Raw genomic sequence first — 19,907 nt, 5'->3', positions numbered from 1 at the left:
ATATGCAGACACACACATATTATAACATGCACATTTGTTATTACACTTGCCTGAAGTTTGGATTTTAGCAGAAAAGTTTGAGATCTTAGAAACTTTCGAAGCTTGAGCTATCTTCATCTATCTCAAAAGTTGACACAGCTTGGGAAATAGTATAAATCTTGCCTCCATCTCTTCTCTTTGAATTATGACTCAAGCATTAAAACAAGCCACATAGAGCAGCAACCTAAGTGGGTGAATTTACATTAATTAGCCTGAGATATTGAACTTAAAAGGCAATTTTTATTCTGACCAATAATGACTTGTCAGGACTTGCCTTATTGTTCCAGAGCCTTAACGAACAAATTTATTCACTGTAAGATGACAGAAATTAAAAGCTGATCCTCTTATTTCAGCAAAAAAATCTTGTCAAACCAGAACACAAAAGGGAAAACAGTTGTAGCAGCACAGCTGCTCCCATCCACTAACGGGCAAAGCTGTTACAGGTTGTTGCAGTCATTCAGAGCCTCTTGGAAAGCCAAGCTGAGGGTGCCCATACCCTGCCTTTTCCTCTCTTAGGTCATTCATCAAGATCAGAACACTCTGAAAAACGGTCTGCAAACATGTGTAAAAATTGTTAACACACAAAATCAGAGAAGACTAAGCTTTCATTTGTCATGCACACCCATCTCTCCTTGCATTGACCAGATCAAAATAAAAGCAAACCCAAAAGTTTCAGGGGAAAGAGCAACAGCATAGGGGCAAAATCCATTAGCTTGTGAAAAATTCAGTTTCACACAGCAACAACAACAAAAAGCTGAAATAGAGTATTAGAGGGCTAGCCATTAACAGAGGCTTCCTAGAACATTTTCCAGAAAGAAGCTCTGCTGTTAGCTGCTTGTGAGGTGGACCCTAATTTACTCAAGTTAGAGAAAACCATTTATTTTGCTCTGATGCAGCCTCACAGTCAAATTAAGATGCAGAAAATCAGAGAGAACTGCAGTGAGGCTCCACAAAGAGCACAGTCAACTGATACAGCTATCCAGTTCTGCTCAGATAAACTTGGGCTTCCTGATATGAAGAAACCTGGTACTGTTGCTAGACTTTATTCTCCAGTGAATTAGAGCTAGACTTCAGAGCTCAGTTGCATCCAGCCTTTTCATCAATGAAACCGAGGGGTTACCCCCTTGGGGGCTACCCACAAAACAGATGATGCAACACTGATGCCTTCCTGGCTGATGTTCTGGATGCTGCACGAGGCAGGAAGAGATCAAGCAAACAGTCTCAACTAGCCAGGCTTGCTCACCATGATAGCTCCCTTAGTCAACTAAGTGTCTGTTACCTCTTGGGGGTTAGAGTTCATCCCACTCAATCTCTGGTTTCCAGCAAGATGAGTGGAAGACACCACAGGAGCACATGTCTTGCACAGAACGAACTACCTAGCTGTTCTTGCTAAAAGGAATACAGGAGCGACGAAAAACATTACATCCTTCTGGCTCTCACAAGGTTTACAAGCACAGCCTCTTCAGGCACAGGCCAAAGTAGAGACCCAGCTTTATCCACACCACAAAGGAGGGAGAGGAAAGGAGAAGCCTTTTCCTCTGTTCCTGTTGAACCTCTGGCTCCTTGAAAAAAAAAGTTACAAGGTCACATGTTGCAATAGGCTTACATGAGCAGGCTTCCTTCAATGAAAGAAGAGTGAAGGTTAGGGAGCTATGGATAACCATCTGCAACTGCACTGCTTCTGAAGGATATGGGGGAGAGCTCCTGAGCATCCTGTGATCAGTCGTAGTAAGACTCCTACCCATCCCTATGAAGCTTCTGCTTGGACAGCCAAGCAGGGTAAAGAGCAGTAGAAACATCTTGAGCACTCATCACACTGTTCTTCTTTTAAGTAAATAATCTGCCTACCTATCCCAAGAGGAAGAGAATCATGTACCAGACTAAAGCTTCCTGGAGTGGGAACACATCCTCAGAAAAACAAGGTGACAAGCAGATCGGGGAAAATAATCATTTTGCAGACCACATCTATCTTGAAGGCCGAAGGTTGGATTCCCCACTGCTGAATACAGGATTCCTCCCTTACAACGCTTTAAAAATAAATAAATAGAAGGGCGTGGAGGAGGTGCAAAGACAACACATTCACGTCCAATTGCAAAGAGTTGCAGCTCTGTGCATTGAAACTGCTTCCCAGGAGGGGACTTCACAGCAAGTAAAAAAAGAAGAAATGTACAAAAGTATTCATAAGTATTAACGGATGCCAGAATTAGAGATAGTTACCAATTTGGAAGCCAAAAGGTCAAAAAAGAAAAGGCACATCTGGCCTATGAGTAACTCAGGAGGAATTTATTTACACAAGGAATGAGTGGCTGACAGAATGAACTGCTGCAGTCAGCACCGAGACCACAGGCTGAGCACAGGAGGCACCCAAGGTCACCAAACACAAAACAGAACCAGCAAAGGAAAGAGGTGGAGTCAGCTTTGGATATTCAGTTATAAGCCTCAGACAACTTTATGATCAGATCATGGGTTTTGGAATTGGTCTCCAATCCTATTCAACAGAACTATTTTGGAAAAATTGCCATTGAAGAAATAAGCATAGTCCAATGCCTGGAGAAAATTTTAAACCCAGCAGTGTAGAAAGTGATCTAAATGCCTGTCTTAACCAAAAGATGCATTTGAAGAGTCACAGGCGACTTGGAAGTCCTTTCTGCTGAAACACTGCTCTTCCCAAGCTTCACTTTGTGAAGCCTGCTATGCCATTAGCTTTCAAATTTGGTAGCTCCACAATTGAGTACCATTTAACTTCAAAGGAGCTAAAGATATTCAAAATATTTGTGCTCTTGAATTTCAAAAGAGCAGAAAGACTTCTTGGCAAGAGTGACAGAGGACAACTCTGCACCTCTGCCTATGTCTCCCAAATTGCCCTACCAAAGGATTACCTGCTTTTGAGTCTGTCTGCACATCCACTCACATGAGCACGTCTCTCAGAGTCCTAACCAGGAGCTGAAAACCAAGCTGCACATATTTAAGTTACATGGTTGCAGAATTCACAACTGAAGTGGCAGGAGAAACACTTCCCCACCACCTACCTGTAAGCTTATGTTTCTGCTGTACCTATTACCTCTCTTGCCAGGATACCCTTAGTGTGAAATTAACTACACACAACCCTTGCAGACTGTGCATTTCACTGCCTTTTGGACATCTGAAGCTCCCACTCCCCCTGTTCAAGATAGCTTTGCCTCTGAGAAACTGCAACACAAACAAGGTTTAAGGTATTTTTCTTTAGAAAGCTACATGCAGAGGCTTAGACTAAACTCTCCTCATCAGCCTCCTCCTTTGCAAAGTAGTATTTTGCACAAGTAGTTACAATTTCTGTTTAAACTTGAGTAAAGAACCTTTGTATCAATTACTATTTCCTGTTTTCCATAATATTGCATGAAAAACTGTTTACCAACTTAGCTTATACTACAATGTTTTTATTCGTAATTTTCAGTGTACAAGTTTATCTAAACACCCAAGCACTTTTTAACTGTCCATGTGACATCAACTGTTCAGCATTTGCTCACACCACTTGACCATACATAGTCTTCTTGGAATTAGTCAATAATAGCAGCAAATCTGTCACATAATGAAACAAGTGTTCTCATATACTCACATCAGCTGTAACTGCATGTGCAAAGCTCTCCTTGTATTTGGAAAAAAACCCACCACCAAACCCCAAAATAAAACACATTATCGGCCTTCTCTGGAAAGAGCAAATTGTACATGAATGTCTGCACAACATATCAGATCCGTGAGCATGTCCTTTGATCTGATCCTATACAGCTCTTCATACAGACCCTTATGCTTACAGTTACTGACCCCAGGACAAGCATAAGAGCCCATATTTATGAAATTACATGCAAAATTCATGCCTCTTATTCTGACTTTCCTTTAGGTCATCACCACTCAATATTGCAGCTTAAAGCATGAATTTACTCTTACCCCTTAAGATTCTAGATCAAAACAAACATAAATGCTTATAGGATCAAGACACAGGACTGTAAGACTTCATTTCTTCCCATCAGCTTCATACAGCATGCATCACAAGAGCTTGCCCTTAACTTCAGTTTTCAAGGTAGTTATGCAACACTTAATAGCTACAATCATTAGCTCATAATTTAAGAGTAAGCATTTATTTCAGAGCTACTGTAATTCTGATCTAACATTTAAAGTCTCACATCTTGCTAACAGATATTTATAATTCACTTCTGACAGCTTTAGCGTTTTCTTTATCACACTTTTGTGTCTATGCTTTTACACCACAGTCATGACTGCAATTCCTGCTCATCATGAGCTTCTCTCATTTGCATTAGTCCTTGCACAGAGCAGTTTTACTTTCAAAGCAAGCTGCAACTCCCAAGCCTTATATATTTACAGAAAACACAAGCAGGTGGGCAGAGAAACTTTGAAGTTCTTGCCTATTGTTGCAAATGAGCCCAATACACTGATTCATAATGAACTTTAACCAACTGCCTGTGAAAGCAGCATCTTCTAAAGGTTCCAGTCTCCCTCTGCCTATGGAAGTGAAAATTGTTTTAGAGCAAGTTTGTTTTCAAGTTCACCAACCTTGACAATGTTTCATGCCTCTTACCCACAGGTTATTTAGGATTCTTTTTTCTTCCCATTCATCTTGATGACAAACTGGTTTTGATGTCTGTATTCAGTTATTCTTTCTTAGCACTTGCATGTTAGTCTGACTCTCCCCATAAGAAACCAGAAACTAAACTGAGTGTTTTTACACAGCCACTGTTACGATTAGTATTTGTGCTTTTACGACACTTCAGAAAAAAGTTATACAGCTACATGAGAGCATAAGCTCTCCTGAAGTAAAGGGTTGAAAACAGATTCAAGATGTGTCAAGAATAGCGTTCATGTGTTTTAGGGGTACCAAAACCAAACAACAACCTATATGCCTGTTCTAAATGTAGTTACATTCCAAAAACATCTGCAAAAATGTCAGTATTATTCAAGAAGCAGAATCCTGGCACACTAACACAGCAGTAGAGAAAGATGAAGCAGCTTCACTCTTCATTGAAGGTAAAGGTGACTTTGGCATGAAATCAAGAGTGACAAATGGCAGTTTCAAGTCTGATTTTGATGGGAAAAATAATTGATCTCAGCTACACAAAATCCACCAAAATAAAGTACTTCATTATTAAAAAGCAAACATTTTGCTCAAAATAAGAAGGAACTGACTATATAGTGAAATTTAAGTCTTGCAGTAAGTTGTAGCAGTGATAGTACTCAAAGAGCCCAGCACAATAAATTTCTAAAAGATAAAAGTCATGAAATTCACTTGAAAGAAGAGTAGACTGCCATGAATGGACAAGTTACTATGCAGCCAAGTTTTCCATGCTCATGTTATACTTAAAATAACAAACCAAGCCATTTTCAGAGACACCAGCTTCTTTTTAACAGCAAAGAACATTTCATAACAATTCTAAATTTAAACTTAACCTATGGTATTCAAAACAAGCTCTCAGACTACATTGTTTATTCTTCCCCTTCTGACTTTAGCAATTATAACGGCCTTAATATTAAAGCGTTGCACTCTTAATAACCTAATACATAAGGATATTGAGTAATAGTCATATTTTGCATTTCCATTCTCATCAAGTGTATTGAGCTCTTAGCAGAGACCATGTGTAAGCTCTAGCATGCTACATGACTGTTCTTGTAAGACAGCCACAATACAGCTGATACTCCTCAAAAAACTTTAGACTATATTGGCTTTGGTAGCACCAATCAGACTGTGTGACATGAGACAAAAATTGAAACTCCACTCCTTTACAGCAGGACAAAGCTGCATCATACTTTCAAGGCAAAACAATGTTCTTAACTGCATAAGAGACCACATTGTTGAACTGCATCAACAGACTTAGTCAGCTAAGACATTGGTCTTAGTTTTGCCAGCTAGCACCCAAGCTCTCCATCACAACTACCTTTACCCCTGCTTTAGGGATGATTTTACTGTGGAAGGCAGTCAAAGGTTTAATTTACAAGTCTATTGATGCTCATAGCTAATTTGGCCAATCTAGTGGAAGCATCATTTGTGCTACTCAGACCAAAAGATAACACCACATTTACTCCTTGGGCAAATAGGAAGGAAGAATCCTACTATCACTCAGTTTGGTCTTCTGTAAGTTGCACATAACACAGTAACTTTCCAACACTTTTTATATTCAAGTAGTACTGCTGAGATCAGCAGCTCCCACACTGCATGCCCAAGACAAATGTTGCATTTGGATGGCAGTTCAAAATACTCACTCCTTTGAAGTAATTTAGGTCCTGAAACCAAGTATGTCTCTTCTGCATGACTCAACATGGATTGACTTTGCTCTCTGTAAAAACACAGCCCCTGGTCCAAACCAATATATTACACCTCAAAGAATTTGTAGTGCCCCGTTTCCCATAGGCTCAGACCATGAGTAAAGCAACCCTGTGTCAACCAACACCACATGACATGGATTTGGCTGTCAGTAGCACACACACACTTGGTCCCAGCAGCATCTATTAGAGGTTTTGCCAGGTAAAACCTCTTCTAGAGGGGAATAGTTTTGTTGGAGGGACAGATGTTCAGGGTGGTTCGTCATTATTCAAGGATTTTGTTCAGCAGCTACCTTTAATGTACATCTTGAGAGGTTCTATAATGAAGAACTAAGTTTTAGAAGAGCTCAGGCATTTCCTTCCTTTCCTTAAATTACTACTGGATAATATGCTCTAGTAATAACAGCAGTACAGGTCTGGGTAAACTTACCATAATCTCCCATTAGCAGACACTTTGTCTACACTAAATATTTAAGCCATTCCTTGGAATGTTACAAACTGAAAATGGTATTTCTTCCCATAAAGGCTTTCTTTGTCTCCGCTGTATTTCAGCTGAGAATTATACTACACAATATCTTAAATTAAAGCAGAGTTCAAAATTAGTCCAGTTCAATAGGCTAATAAACAAAGAGGTCATTGGACTGCTGGTTTCATAGCCTGCATAACGTTAGATAGAACACAGAAGAGGAGGAAAAGGAAGAAGTCAGCTTTAGCCAAACCCAGCCAAGGATCAACAAACACTTTCACCTCCTCCTTCCTTCTGTGATTGCTTCCTACCATCCTCTCCCACTCACCTAATGCTAACACCCCCTGGTTTTATTTGTGGATTGCTCTGTAAAGAAAGCATAGTAAGGAATCAGGTTTAGAGCTGCAGACTAAGTCTTGTCCGTCACAAAATACTACAGCTATTCAACACCTCCAGCAATGGACTGAAATCATAAAATAAAAATGCTACTATGTTTAAGAGAGAACATAAATTTAGCAGCCCAGTAAATATCTAAGTTGATAAGATTAAAGGCACTGCCACAGAGCAACAGATGTTGGCTCACTCTTCAACTGAGTCAATGCCACATAGGCATAAACCCCCTGGTTCACAACCTGCTTTCTAGCTTACAGTTCATGTTGAGCAAGATATACCAAAAACCAGCCACAATAATAACATATTTCAGAAGTATCAAAAATATCCAAAGATTGACAAGACAAAATACAGAAGTTTAAGTATCACCATGTGCAAAAGTCATAACTCTTATGGGCAGTAACTTTAAAGGGTTACTCTTGTAATAGTCATGACATTCAACATCAGTGCTACACTTAGATCAGTGCATCATATTGAATTATTCAGCTAGTGGATTTATCCATTACAGTCAGAACTCGGATGTCTCTTAACACATGGTTCAGGGAATAGATATGAACTAATGTCTCCAAGTATTCAGAAAAGAAGCTCCAGTACAATACATCACCCATTTCTCATGTGTGAAGTCTATGCACAGAGATTTCTTGTCTTTGCTGACTGTCAGTGAAAAGATAATCGGGAACAATATCTATTTTCATGACTGACACCAGCCTAAAGGATTAATATCACCTAGCAAAACTGACTTCCACTGTGGTTCACATCTGTACTTTTTTGTGGACTATCATCCAAGCTTACCACACATTCTTAAACACAGGCTGCTAATAAAAAAATGCATGCATACATACACTAAATTTATTTCCCTTAAAATCATTACATACGTTTTCCTATAAGGCAAGTACAGTTAAACAAAACAGACAATACAAGATTGATTAAAAACAGGTATCTTGCAGCTCAAATAAATACCAAGGAAAGATGGCTCCATAGTTCAACTGCCTGAGTCACATGCTTTCAAGCATACTGAAAAGGAACTCTACACAATTTCTGTATGCTGACCTACCAGAGTGTGATGGGTCCCATCCATACTAGTGCCAGACTTCTGTGTTTTCAGTACATCACCATAATCTGCTGCATCAAAGTTAGTTTTCCAGACCATCACCTGCAGAAGGAAGTTATCTCTATTAAAATTTTCCATCTACGTTTGCTTAAAGGCCAATTTTGTGAACACATCAGAGAAGATTCAGCAGAAGCACACAGTTTACCTAAGAAAGCTTTGCCATTAAGTAAAGGATGTTATTTGTAAATATGCTACTGAATACAGGCATAGCATAACTGAGTTCTCAATGAGTAAGTGACCTTTTCCAACATTCTTTGGGTCAGGAACATCATGAAACTAGGGCTAGCTAGAGAATTTCAAAGCAACATGCAGAATACACCCTTAAAACCACAAATATATTAATATACCATGCTTAGCACTGTAGCACTTATCAACCACACCCCAAACAACTAGTCCCTGGTTCATCATGAAATTCATTCACAGGAAAAGGAGAGTTAGTACTTTGAAACTAGTATTAGATATCTTGACCTAGTTTGTGAGCTGAATACCAAACTTAAATCTCACTTACAGGCATCTTCCCTCCATAATGCAGCAGTTATTTCAGAAGAGAGGCCTTTAACAAATAAACCACTTCAACATCAAGAGCAAACCCATGGAGTAAAATCCCTGGCAGTGGCTCTAAAAGCCTAAAAAAGTTTCAGAGCAATCAACAATTTCAGAAGTCTGAGACACCTATGAACCCAGGCAGCTCATCTTGGTTATCAGAAACATCAATCTTTATTCTTCACTTACAGGTTTTCATTCCTGTTTCACGTGAAAGAAAAGCATCTTTCTTTTGTAGTTGCATAGTTAACCAAGGCCATTCCATTGTGTAACAAAAAAAAAAGTGATGTTCTTTTATTGTATAAGTTGTCTCTTCACAGCTAGCAAAAGTGCTATTACAAAGACGGGCATTGCCACCTAGTCTAACCTGGGGATTAAGAGCAATTCAACACAGTTTAGTGACAGCTGATGACAGAAAAATGCATACTTACTCAGACCACTACTTTAGGCTGAAGTCCATCCATATCTTCAGTGGGGCAACTCACACTAACTATGTTTAAACCAGCATATATTTGCAGCACAGGGTGCAAATGGCACCTCCTAACTCCAGCAGGCTCATACAACAGGCCTGTCTGCAGTTCAGTAATCAAGTATGGTTTTTTAGACAGGCTACATGTCTAAATTACCATGCAAAAGTTTTTTTTTGACCTGTAAAGATGTTCTTGATTATTATTTCTCAATTTCTTTTGGATTCAGAAAGCTAGTATTCAGCAAGGTCCATTCCACTGGAAAAGCTTCTTAAATTACCAGTTATGTACATGCAAGGCTAATGCTGTTTTTAATACATACATATATTCTATGTTAAAAGTTCTTTCTCCATGCATGAAAGGAGGCACTGCCTGCATTTTCAGATACAAATCTAAGAGGAGAGAGGCAGTTCCTTCATGGGAGCTAAGAATAGGAAAGCCAACAGCCACCCTTCCCAATACATGCATTCAGAAACATACCACCTTGAGCTACAATGGAAAAGGCTGCCAAAGTAGTAAGTTATGACCCCATGTCATAAACGTACCTTTACAAAGCACATTTCTGGGGAGGCATTACTATTCAGTGTTTCAGTTTAACAATATCAGGTGATACTTTGCAATGAGCATTACTTTGTTTAAAGAAATCCCAACCATAGGAAAGACAGAGGGAGCTGATAAAACAAAAGCCTTTTGAAGGAATCTACTTTACACAACAGAGAAATGTAGGCTAATACATCCTCTTAAGCTAAAAATGAAACAAATAAAAAGTCAGCTTCTTGGCTATGCCTAGAAGTTGAAGACAAATAAAATTACTGAAGTTTTCTATTGAAAATAAGTAACAATGAATTGCTATGTAACTGCAAATTCCAGCTACATCAGGGCTTTTAAGGAAGAGAGAAACAACAACAAAAAGGCATATTTATTCCTTGTGTTAGATGAATATTTCAAGAGCAAACCTTAATCTAGTGACCCCAATATAATTTTATAAGACAAAACTGGATGCATCTCTTCAAAACAGTCTGTTTAAAGCCTTAAATAAAAAGTGGTCTTAAAGAGACAGGGTGACAAGCTATGCCACCTATGTCGGCAAATGTATAAGACAGAGTTAAAATGCAGCAGCTCACGAAGCTGTCATGAGCTACAACCCTAGGACTGGTTTCCCCCTCGGTAGTATACAATCAAAAACATACATTACATAGAGACCCAGCAAGTCATTTCAGCATGGTCCAGACCCACCAGGTACATTTTTTTATTTCCCCCACTGACAACACAAAACCCAGCAGCTTTTGAAGAAATGTGAACCTAGATTATAACTCAGAACCAGAAGTAAGAGATCTCCCCTCCTGCCCCAACTGCTTCATCCACAAAAACCCTTCACCAGCAGTACAAGGCACCCAGGCGCTCAATCCTAGTGTACATATCAAGGTCAGCAAAGACAAGTCCAACTCTGCCCCAAAAAGCTGTGCAACTGCAGCATTAGCACAGCCTTGCACCAGGCTCCCATTAATAAAGAGGCCTGCAGTCTATATTCTTGTCCAATCAGACTCAAAACCATCTGGTCTCAGTCACTAGAAATGGCTTAGCCACAGCACCTCAAATAAGACTGAGAGGACAGATCAGTGGGAGGAGAGCCCTAAGGACTAAGAAATACAGAGCACTGTAGACCAGTGGAGCCTGGAAGAGTATTCAGGGGAAGCAACCCTGCCTGCTTGCCTTGTCCTTACGCTTGTGTCTCAGAACTAGCCAGTGGTAGATCAGGAGACAATCCACCAGAATAGGCCATGAGAGTCAAGGTATCTCAACACAGCCATCTGCACACCCAGCTACCTTATTCCCCAGCAGCAGATGCCTCAGAAAGGCATATAACAAGGGCCATATATAGGGTAATATTTCCTCTGTTGTACATACCCATTTCCCAGATAATCCAGCTGAAAGACTGCTCTTACTGAGGAAGCACTTGTTTAATATCTCTCACTATTTTTAATATTTGTTTTCTTTTAAAGCAGTAAGATGCCAAGAAAACAGTAACAACAAGGCACAAAACTATGAAATTAAACTAGTCAAATACCTGTTCATCAGAACCTCCAGAAGCAAAAAAGTCTCCAACTCTTGAAAACGCTACACAGGTAGCTGGCCCCTGCAAACAGATTTAAAAGATAGGTTTACAAAAGTGTGCAAGAAAACAAAATGTTACAAAGCTCCATTCATCGCAGCTTTACAAGGTATTTCTCATTTGGCACCAGCAATCTCAGGACAAATTTTAAAAAGATCTTAGGTAAGTGGGCCACAATTAACATGCTAAGCTTGCTGGCACTTACTTGCCATTTCCCACATTTTTGCCACCAGTTTAAGACACCTACTTTTTAATATCCATGGCATTAAGACATAGACAGGAACAAACCAAGCTTTGCAGCTTCAGGCTTTTCCTTGTTCCCTCTCAATCATTCTTTCTTCCCTTTAGAATCAGAAATTTCTAAAACTCCTGTTCATTTATTAGAAGCAGTGAAACTGTTGAGTTTTGTTAAATACAGTGTTCAGTTAGCGACCTGACAGAAAGGTTTAAAGCAGAAAAGCAGGTTTGAACACAGAGATACACACAGAGCAGCATCAAAATGCTTATTGAAAAAGATTGTTAGATATAAAATACCCCCACTACTGACAATTCTAAGCATTCACAAATCATAAGCCATGTCCCATAAAAATGTAAGTTTTTAAAAACAAATTTGAGGAGCAATGAATCTACCTTTCAGGTTTCAATTGCCAAGCCCTCAGAATCCACATTTTCCAAGCTCGTCCTCACACCCTAAATAGTAGAGCCATGAAAGGAAAATGCACTAAGCCAAGATTTTCACATAATCATGGAACTCCAAGGACCAGAACTTCAAACATTACCCAGAATCTTCAAGACACTGAATACCACAAGACAGCAAATTTCATGGACCACTGTGTGCACCAGATTCACCATGGAAAATAGTATCTTCTCTCCACATGCTTTCCCAAGAGCCTCTCTTTGAAAATACTTAACTGTCACTAAGGGACAGCATAAAACACATGACTGATGATAAAAATAGCCAACAGGTAGGGCTACAGGCAAGAAGTGAAAGGATCAGTTCTATCATGAAGAAAAAGGTGGGGGTGAGTAGTTTGGTTGGTTGGTTTTGTTTATTGCTTGTTTGGGTTTTTTTAATAGTCATCACATGCTCTCCTATATATTTCTAGAATATTCCATACAAACTGCTCACTGCAGAAGACCCAAGGCTTAAAGCTCTTGCTCACTCCACCACGACATAACTTCAAAACATGCTTGACCAGCCATCAACCAAAGCAATCAATCTGCATCAATTAATTTGGCCAAGGTTAGAAGCATTTTAAGTCATGAAATCTGTACAAGCAGTATAACTGAACACATAAGATTCAATATTCAGAGCAGAATCCAATTACTCATTTCATTTGAGACTCGGGAGTCAAGAAGACCACAAAGTTTTCAGCACAGGAGGCAGAAAAAGCCAAGGCTACCTGAGGAGCACTGGTAAAAAGAACATGTCACTGAACAGCAGACAGAGCAGCATCAGCAGAGCATACTGTATTCATACATTAGCTTGTATTTACCATATTCTGTATACTATCTAGAGTTTTGCAGGAGGTAGCTATTCTCTTTGGATACCAACCAGCAGGACAAAGTCAACACAAGGGAGACATCCAAAGGCATCACAAACAAAACAGAACCACTGCTTCATATCCCCTTACATGTGGAGCATGTGGCCAAGCAATGACAGAGGCTTCGAACCAAACAGGCACCTGCAGCAGCACAGAAGAAAGCAAGCAGCAGGCAAGCACCCCTTACAATAGCATCATTTGCCATTTTTAAGCTACAGCCTAATGATCTATGCAGGTTTGTGTTAGTTGTCAGGTTTTTAACTGAAGAATAGAAGACTGGCTTAAACTGCTTTTCTCTCTTAGGGGTTTTACAGAAGAGATACCAGAGTTAATGCATGCAGGATCATCTTCATACAGTACAGGCACTTGCATTTTGAAGAAGCCTTGCTCTTAAAACAACAGTCAATTCTGAGAGACTTTAAATGGTGCTGACTGCTAAAGCACTGCTTGAGTAAAAGAATGCATTTCACACCACACATCCATTTTAATACCTTTTCAACCTTTCAGAAAGCACACAGGAGGATGCACATGGGAAGGATGAGGCAGGCGCTCTGAGATGCAATTAAACAGAGCTGGGAAATTGTTACATGTGCTTGAGCACAAGCACAACAGACAAACTGTTCTGCTTAGAATAAACACCTGAGAACCCAGACAGTGAAGTTTTATGTCAGCTGTTGAACACATTACTTTAGAGACTGTCCTAAGCCTAAGCTTTTGCCCAAGCTGAAATGGACAGAGGCAGGAACAAGCATTGCCAGATGCTGCCTATGGTCAAGTTTGCTGGGAAAAGCAAGATGAACTAGTGACAGGCTAACAACAAAAACAACAAAACAAACAAAAAACCCCAAACACACAACCAGAAAAGCCACAACAACCACCACCAGAAAACTCCACCACACAAACACACACCTCCTGACAGACCTCTTTCAAGTAAGATCACATATCTCAGAAGGCAAGTAAGAAGCTTCTCCTCACCCTGTATCAAGTTCCAAGAACAGACTATTCTATTAAGAGTTCACATCTTCCCAGTGGGCATCGCATGGAAATCTCACATCCAGTTTGTTTCTGGTTTCTCTTCTTTCTCTCCTTTGTGAAAGTGAGCTCATCATTATAAATCCTAAAGGTAGACAAATACCCAAAGATTGTATCTGGGGCAAGCACCCAACTCTCACTGCAACCTGTGTCCCACAGTCCTGTGCTTTCAAATATGCTGGCACAAGGTTATGCTGGCAAAACTAGAGTCTTGATGTGGTCACTTCCAGTGTGAAGAGTTTTAGCTTCCTTAAAACACACTGAAGTATTTCCATATTATCATTTCACCTGCAGTGATTTCAAAAGGTTTTGAGGCCTTCTAATGGCAACATCTCACTCAAGAGATCTTGCCAGAAATTATGTAGTAGCAGCAATTTCAAAATGCATGTGCAGTCATTAGTTTGACTAAGCTTGTTCAACTAACACAGTATTAAACAGTGCAGATATTTCAAACCAAAGACACCACCATCAATCAGCTGAGACAAAGCGTGCTTCTGCCTTCTACTCCCACCCACCTTCCCCAGCAGTTCAGCTCTCCAACCACACTGTCAGGAATAGAGACTCTTTAAAAAATGCAGAAGCAGAAGACAAATAAGCAGTAAAAGAGGGCAGAAACAAGTACATAGCCAGAAACTGCACAGTGGCGAATATTGCGCAAAGATCACAGAGCTGAGGATACAGAAGCTGCACTCTGACTGTAATAAACCAGTCAGCACTGGGAGGACAGCAAAAACTTTCAAGATATTAAGACAAAGTGTTCAGGAACAAGCACAAGTGAGGAATACTAGAAAAGAGCAATGTTTCACGAAACTGTTTTTATCAGTCTAAATATTTCAGTGTATTTAGACAAAATTTAGCACAATGCAAATCACATCAAAACACGCAATGAACTGACTCCAAAGTCACTGCATTCTGAAGGTAAAAAGTTCAACAGAACATATTCCTCCCCAAATAGAAAATTATATCAAAGACTGAATGTGCCTTTATAAATTGAAAGAAGGGGAACAAACAAGCCTATAGACTCAACATCCTCTACAGATTTGTTGACATAAATTAAGCGAAAAGTATTTTTGCTACATACACTTGCACTACTTTTCCCAGATATAACAGGTTTGCTATAGCAACATACAAGTAATAGTTTGCCAAATACTCTTGCAATTTAATATAAACACACAAAACAAAAATAAAAAGCTACACTTGCCACTGATTAGACACAGCCTAACTCCCATTTGTTTCAGGTAAGCACAGCAGAGATCCAACAGATTTCTGATGCAGTCCTGGACAATAGGTACATGGCTGGAGACTGAAGAATTCAAATCTTCCTTCGGATTTTTTTTTTTTCTCTTTTAAACTTGCCATTTGCATTAAAAGTGCTAAAAAGCAGCAGTTGCATGGTCTTCTACACAAGTTGTAGGGAGAATTTTAAGCTTATTTCCCATGCAACTAGAAAATGTGGGATACAGCAACCTTCTAAAGGATCACTTTATTCCTCTTTCTGTAGCAGGATACAAATGCCCTTCTATTAGTATTCCCTAGAGGTTCAGAAGTTCCAGTTCTACATCCTCATTGTGCTAGGCGCTGCACACAAGATGCTAGCACCAGTCCCCAAATTCCTACAGCTTCTTGCCTTAAAGAGCAAACTGCAGAAAGAAAGGACTGGACAATGAGATACACCAAGTCAGCAGCAAGGAATATTTCTATTTAGTCCTCCGCAGGCCAACAACATGAGGGCTGTTGAGCTTTTGTGCACGTCAGATAGTTTGAAATTATAGTAATAATTTTGGTGGTACTGGGAAAGAGCTGCAGAAAGTTTTAAGGAAAGTACAGAAGAGAACAAAAAAGTCATCCACTGGAAATGTTGAGTGGGAAGAACATTGCCACTAAACAACAGTCAACTCATCTCCTCTAGTGAAAGAGTACCACCAGGCAAGGTGAAGATAAGCCCCAGGAAGCCTTGAAAAGGACAAATCACTTGCACACTGGATGCGGCAAAGAAACTGGAAACAAACCAAAAAAAAGGAAGCCATACAGAAGGAATAACAACAGGATCAAACCTAGTCCTTTGCATCAGTATTCCCAAGGAACCAAGATTCAGGCAAGGTCAGATTGCCATGCCATGGTAGCTGAAACACCAGGTGACAACTCACTTCTAGCTGCATACAAAAGGCAAGAAGGGTGAGGCACAGCATATTACATGATCTAATTTATGTGCAGACTACCCCCCAGAGATAGAGATTATACCTTCTCCTTGTTTTTCCACTTCCTACAGAAGGAGACTAGTGATCACAAGACCTTTATTGCCCTAGCAATTCACAGGTTGATCAGCTTACAAAAACATGAAGTGTGGCCTTAGAAAAAGATGTTCAGAACTATTCCAAATAGCTTGAATGCATTCATCGCCTAGAGAGATGGCCAGGACACAGATTACAACATTTAGTGAGTGACTGGCAGGATGCTAATAGCATCAGTAACAATTGACACAGGGATGAACAGAGACAACAGGAACAGCATACCTGAACACAAAGCTTTCAAAGGTGGAGATAAAAATAGATCTCTCTGAAATAAATACTTAAGAGAAAGACCAAGAGTTTAGTTTGGAGAAATAGAAATACGCCTGGAGCAGTCATACCTGCATGCAGACAGATGAATGTGTACCACCTATAAATAATAAGCGGACAATCACAGAGAAAACCCTCTTGAACTCTGTTTCCTCCCCCATAGAACTGCTGGAGGACAGAAGGCACACAATTTCAAGAACAGCAAGGCCAACGCCAACAGTCAATTCAAGTCAAGAAAGGCCAGACTTGCGAGCTTCAGCTAGAAACAGAGCTAACATTTTGGCTTCAGCATAAAAGAAGAAACAGGAGCCAGCCTGGAGAGGGTCCATGAATAAACCAGAGAAGAGTATTTTAACGATGCCCAGTCTGCACAATGAAAGCAGAAGCAGAGAGGAAGGTAGCTGGAGAGACAAGTGGGGTCAAGGATGCCAGATGTAGAAGTGGGAAGATATGAGCCAGTACATTCGAACTCTCCTGGAACATATTAATTAGTACAAAGAGAAAAAGGAGATACAAGTGGTGACAAGGTCCAAGAAGCAAATCCAGCAGCAACCAGCACGCTGGGATCCCAGGCATGGGATCATCAGTTCAAGGCATAAAAGAAATAATAAACAGAGCAGTCATTGCCACTGTTCACGGTGCTTTTAACTGCTTCACGGCACAGGAGAAGAGGACAAGTCGCATGTGGACAGATGCACCTTGAAATGACAGAGGGTAAAGGAGCAAAAGATACAAAGAATAAGTGATCAAGACAATTAGGAAAACACCAAGAGCAGGTAAGGAACTTGATAAATGCATTCAAAGTGCCAAAGAACATAGAGGGCCTGAGACAAGATGCTGGATGTCATGTGTCTTTCACCTATCACTTGGTTTGAGCAGCGGAGAAAGCAGTGAAGAGAGTTCAGTGAAGACCAATTCAAATTAACAGACTTTTTAGTAAGGCAGGAGCACTGAGCCTGTATCTCAGGATCAACAATGAACTCACAGCAAGGAAACGCACAGCTATGATGATCTATTCAATCTCATCAGAAAAGGTGAGAGACAATAGCAGGATACTTAGTAGAAGAAGAAAGCTGGACAGAGGCAGGAAGACATACAAGGGGCAAGACAGGTGACAAAGTTAACGCACTTGTTTCACAATCTGGTAGAGGATGCAGCACATATCTTGCAGAAGAAGCATCAGACAAGAAAATCCAAATCTTAGAAAGAGGTAAGAGCTAGCAAAAAAAAAGCTATGAAAGCTATGGATGTTTGTTGTCTTTTTACAAACACCACAGATACCCTAAAGACAACATGGCTAGGGAAAAACATGTCAGCACAGGTATTGCATATTGGCAAACCAAGAGGTACAAGACAGAGCTGAATATTGTCCTCAAGTGGGGATGGAGTGGAAAGCTATGGGGACTGTGGAAAGAATCCACATCTCCAACAGTAAGGACAAGAAAAGGGTTTAGATAAAAAGGGCAGATTCCTAGAAGCTGCACAGTGAGGGTGATAACACAAAGGAGAGGGAGGGAAAGGGAACCAAGGAGAAAAGCACAGGGGACAGAGATGGCAATGGCAACAAGGGATGTTTTCACGCAAAATACCTCTGACAAGAAGTCACAAGGATTCTCAGTCCACTAAGCTTTGAAAAATTCCTATATTGCTACACAGAGAAAGACTCATGCCTGCACCTTCCTTTGCCAGGGAGTAAGCGCTACAGCACCTTATAACTGAATCTTCAGTAGCTTTTTAAGCTTCAGTTTAAAATAAGTACAACAGAAGAATAGAGCACTCATCCTTCCTTTTAATAGTCAAAAATGCTAATCTAAAGTCAGTCACTTGTTGTTTGCAACACACCCCTCTCTCCCTTTGTTGGTCCAGTTCTGTGCAACCCTGAGATGTCCTCACAACCTTCAAAGAGGATGAGGCCTGCATGGATGTTTAATGCCACTTCAGTAGAGCTGGCAGCAGACAGTAAAGGAGCACATTTGTCTCCTGTGCACCTGCTCAGAAGATCTTGCTCTTTAGTCAGCCAGCAAAGCAGAGAGCACTTACACCACCCAGGTAGGTAGAACACAGCTACTTCATGATTCAAGTCAAGGTTGCTTAGAGAATTGTAACTTTGCATTTTCTGTCTTCTATTTATAAACATAACCATGCAGATGTTTTCTAAATATTTACTGAGAACTTCCATTCCACTAAGGAAGTCAGTCTGGAAATGCTCTAACCAAACCACCCCAAAGGGCAGACAAGCACTGTGTACATACCTGCTCTTCTCTAGCAACTCTCTGGAGGTGACTTACAGGCCCCAAAACATTCTGTTCCTCAACAATGACTCAGTACCAGAGGTGAACCTACTTATCAACCCAGTGTCTCATCTGTATGGAATTAAGCAAGAGTACTTCACAGCTTGAAGCACTCCAGAACTAAAATATGCAGCACAATACAGAATGATATTTCACAGATGCAAGATGTCAGCTCCAAGCTGCAAACTCCTGTCTGTAACGATCCTTCTGCTACAGGGGGGCCAGCTACATTACAATTAAAGACAGCAATGTAAACTTGGCAATCCTCCCTATGTAAACTACAGCTAATCAGCTGCTAACAAATTCCTGGCACTCCAGCAGTTGCGTCAAAGTATGTCTAAAGGACCTTAAGGTTTTTTTCCTTCAAGTGTCCACTCGCATGCAGCCTTCCCAGAACAACATAACAGCAGTCAGCTGTCAGAGTAGGAACAGTCTCAACGAGCATATTCACCCACACAGTCACAATTCAAGAATGTCTTCAGAACAGGCTGTTCATTTGGTGCCTAACCTATAGCCCTCACTTAAAAAGGCAAATCTACTTAATGACCAAAAAATCCACACCCACTTCATTTTTAGCCACTTGGAGATACTGGCAGAAATCACAGTGAGAACGGAGGAAAAAGCCCTCAATATTAAGTAGCCTGGGTTTATCTATGAGCAGAGCAGGCTAGAGAAGCAGCCAGTGCAGGAATCCACCCCAGCAGCTTCTGATGAAAGCAGGGCCTGTTGTCACTGCTGGTTGCTTACTGTGAATGAAGCACAGTTATCATACACTTTTAGTGGAAAAGGTATCTGTTAAATCAGGCACGAAAAGAACACACACACAACAATACAGCACATGCCAGCAGAGGGAATGCCAGCCAGGGCTATGCTAGGACTAGTTCCACAGCCATCTTGGTGCAATACCCTTAAAGATGACTAGAAAGCAATACCAGCCACTGTTATACTTCTGCTTGTTTCCAAACTGAGGGAGATTTAATCTCACGATGGCAACTACCCTTCAGCTGTGCCAGTGTCAAGCACTTCCAATGCCAGTTAGATGTC

The 19,907-nt window shown here is 40.4% G+C and overlaps 1 protein-coding gene across 1 annotated transcript in view; it reads right to left on the bottom strand.

Annotated features, from left to right (window-relative positions):
- Positions 1–19,907, bottom strand: part of POC1A (POC1 centriolar protein A) — a 59,079-nt gene that overhangs the window by 21,061 nt on the left and 18,111 nt on the right. Inside the window, exons 8-9 of the mRNA XM_010573082.1 lie at positions 11,394–11,462; positions 8,259–8,357 (exon numbers count right to left, since the gene is read on the bottom strand). Of these exons, the coding sequence (XP_010571384.1) occupies positions 8,259–8,357; positions 11,394–11,462 (168 nt within the window). The remainder of the gene's footprint in view (positions 1–8,258; positions 8,358–11,393; positions 11,463–19,907) is intronic.

This window comes from Haliaeetus leucocephalus, unplaced genomic scaffold (assembly GCF_000737465.1).
Source record: "Haliaeetus leucocephalus isolate CR32 unplaced genomic scaffold, Haliaeetus_leucocephalus-4.0 Scaffold2, whole genome shotgun sequence".
Taxonomy (NCBI): domain Eukaryota; kingdom Metazoa; phylum Chordata; class Aves; order Accipitriformes; family Accipitridae; genus Haliaeetus; species Haliaeetus leucocephalus.
Note: the sequence above shows the minus strand (reverse complement) of the source record. Positions and strands in the feature narration are given on the sequence as shown.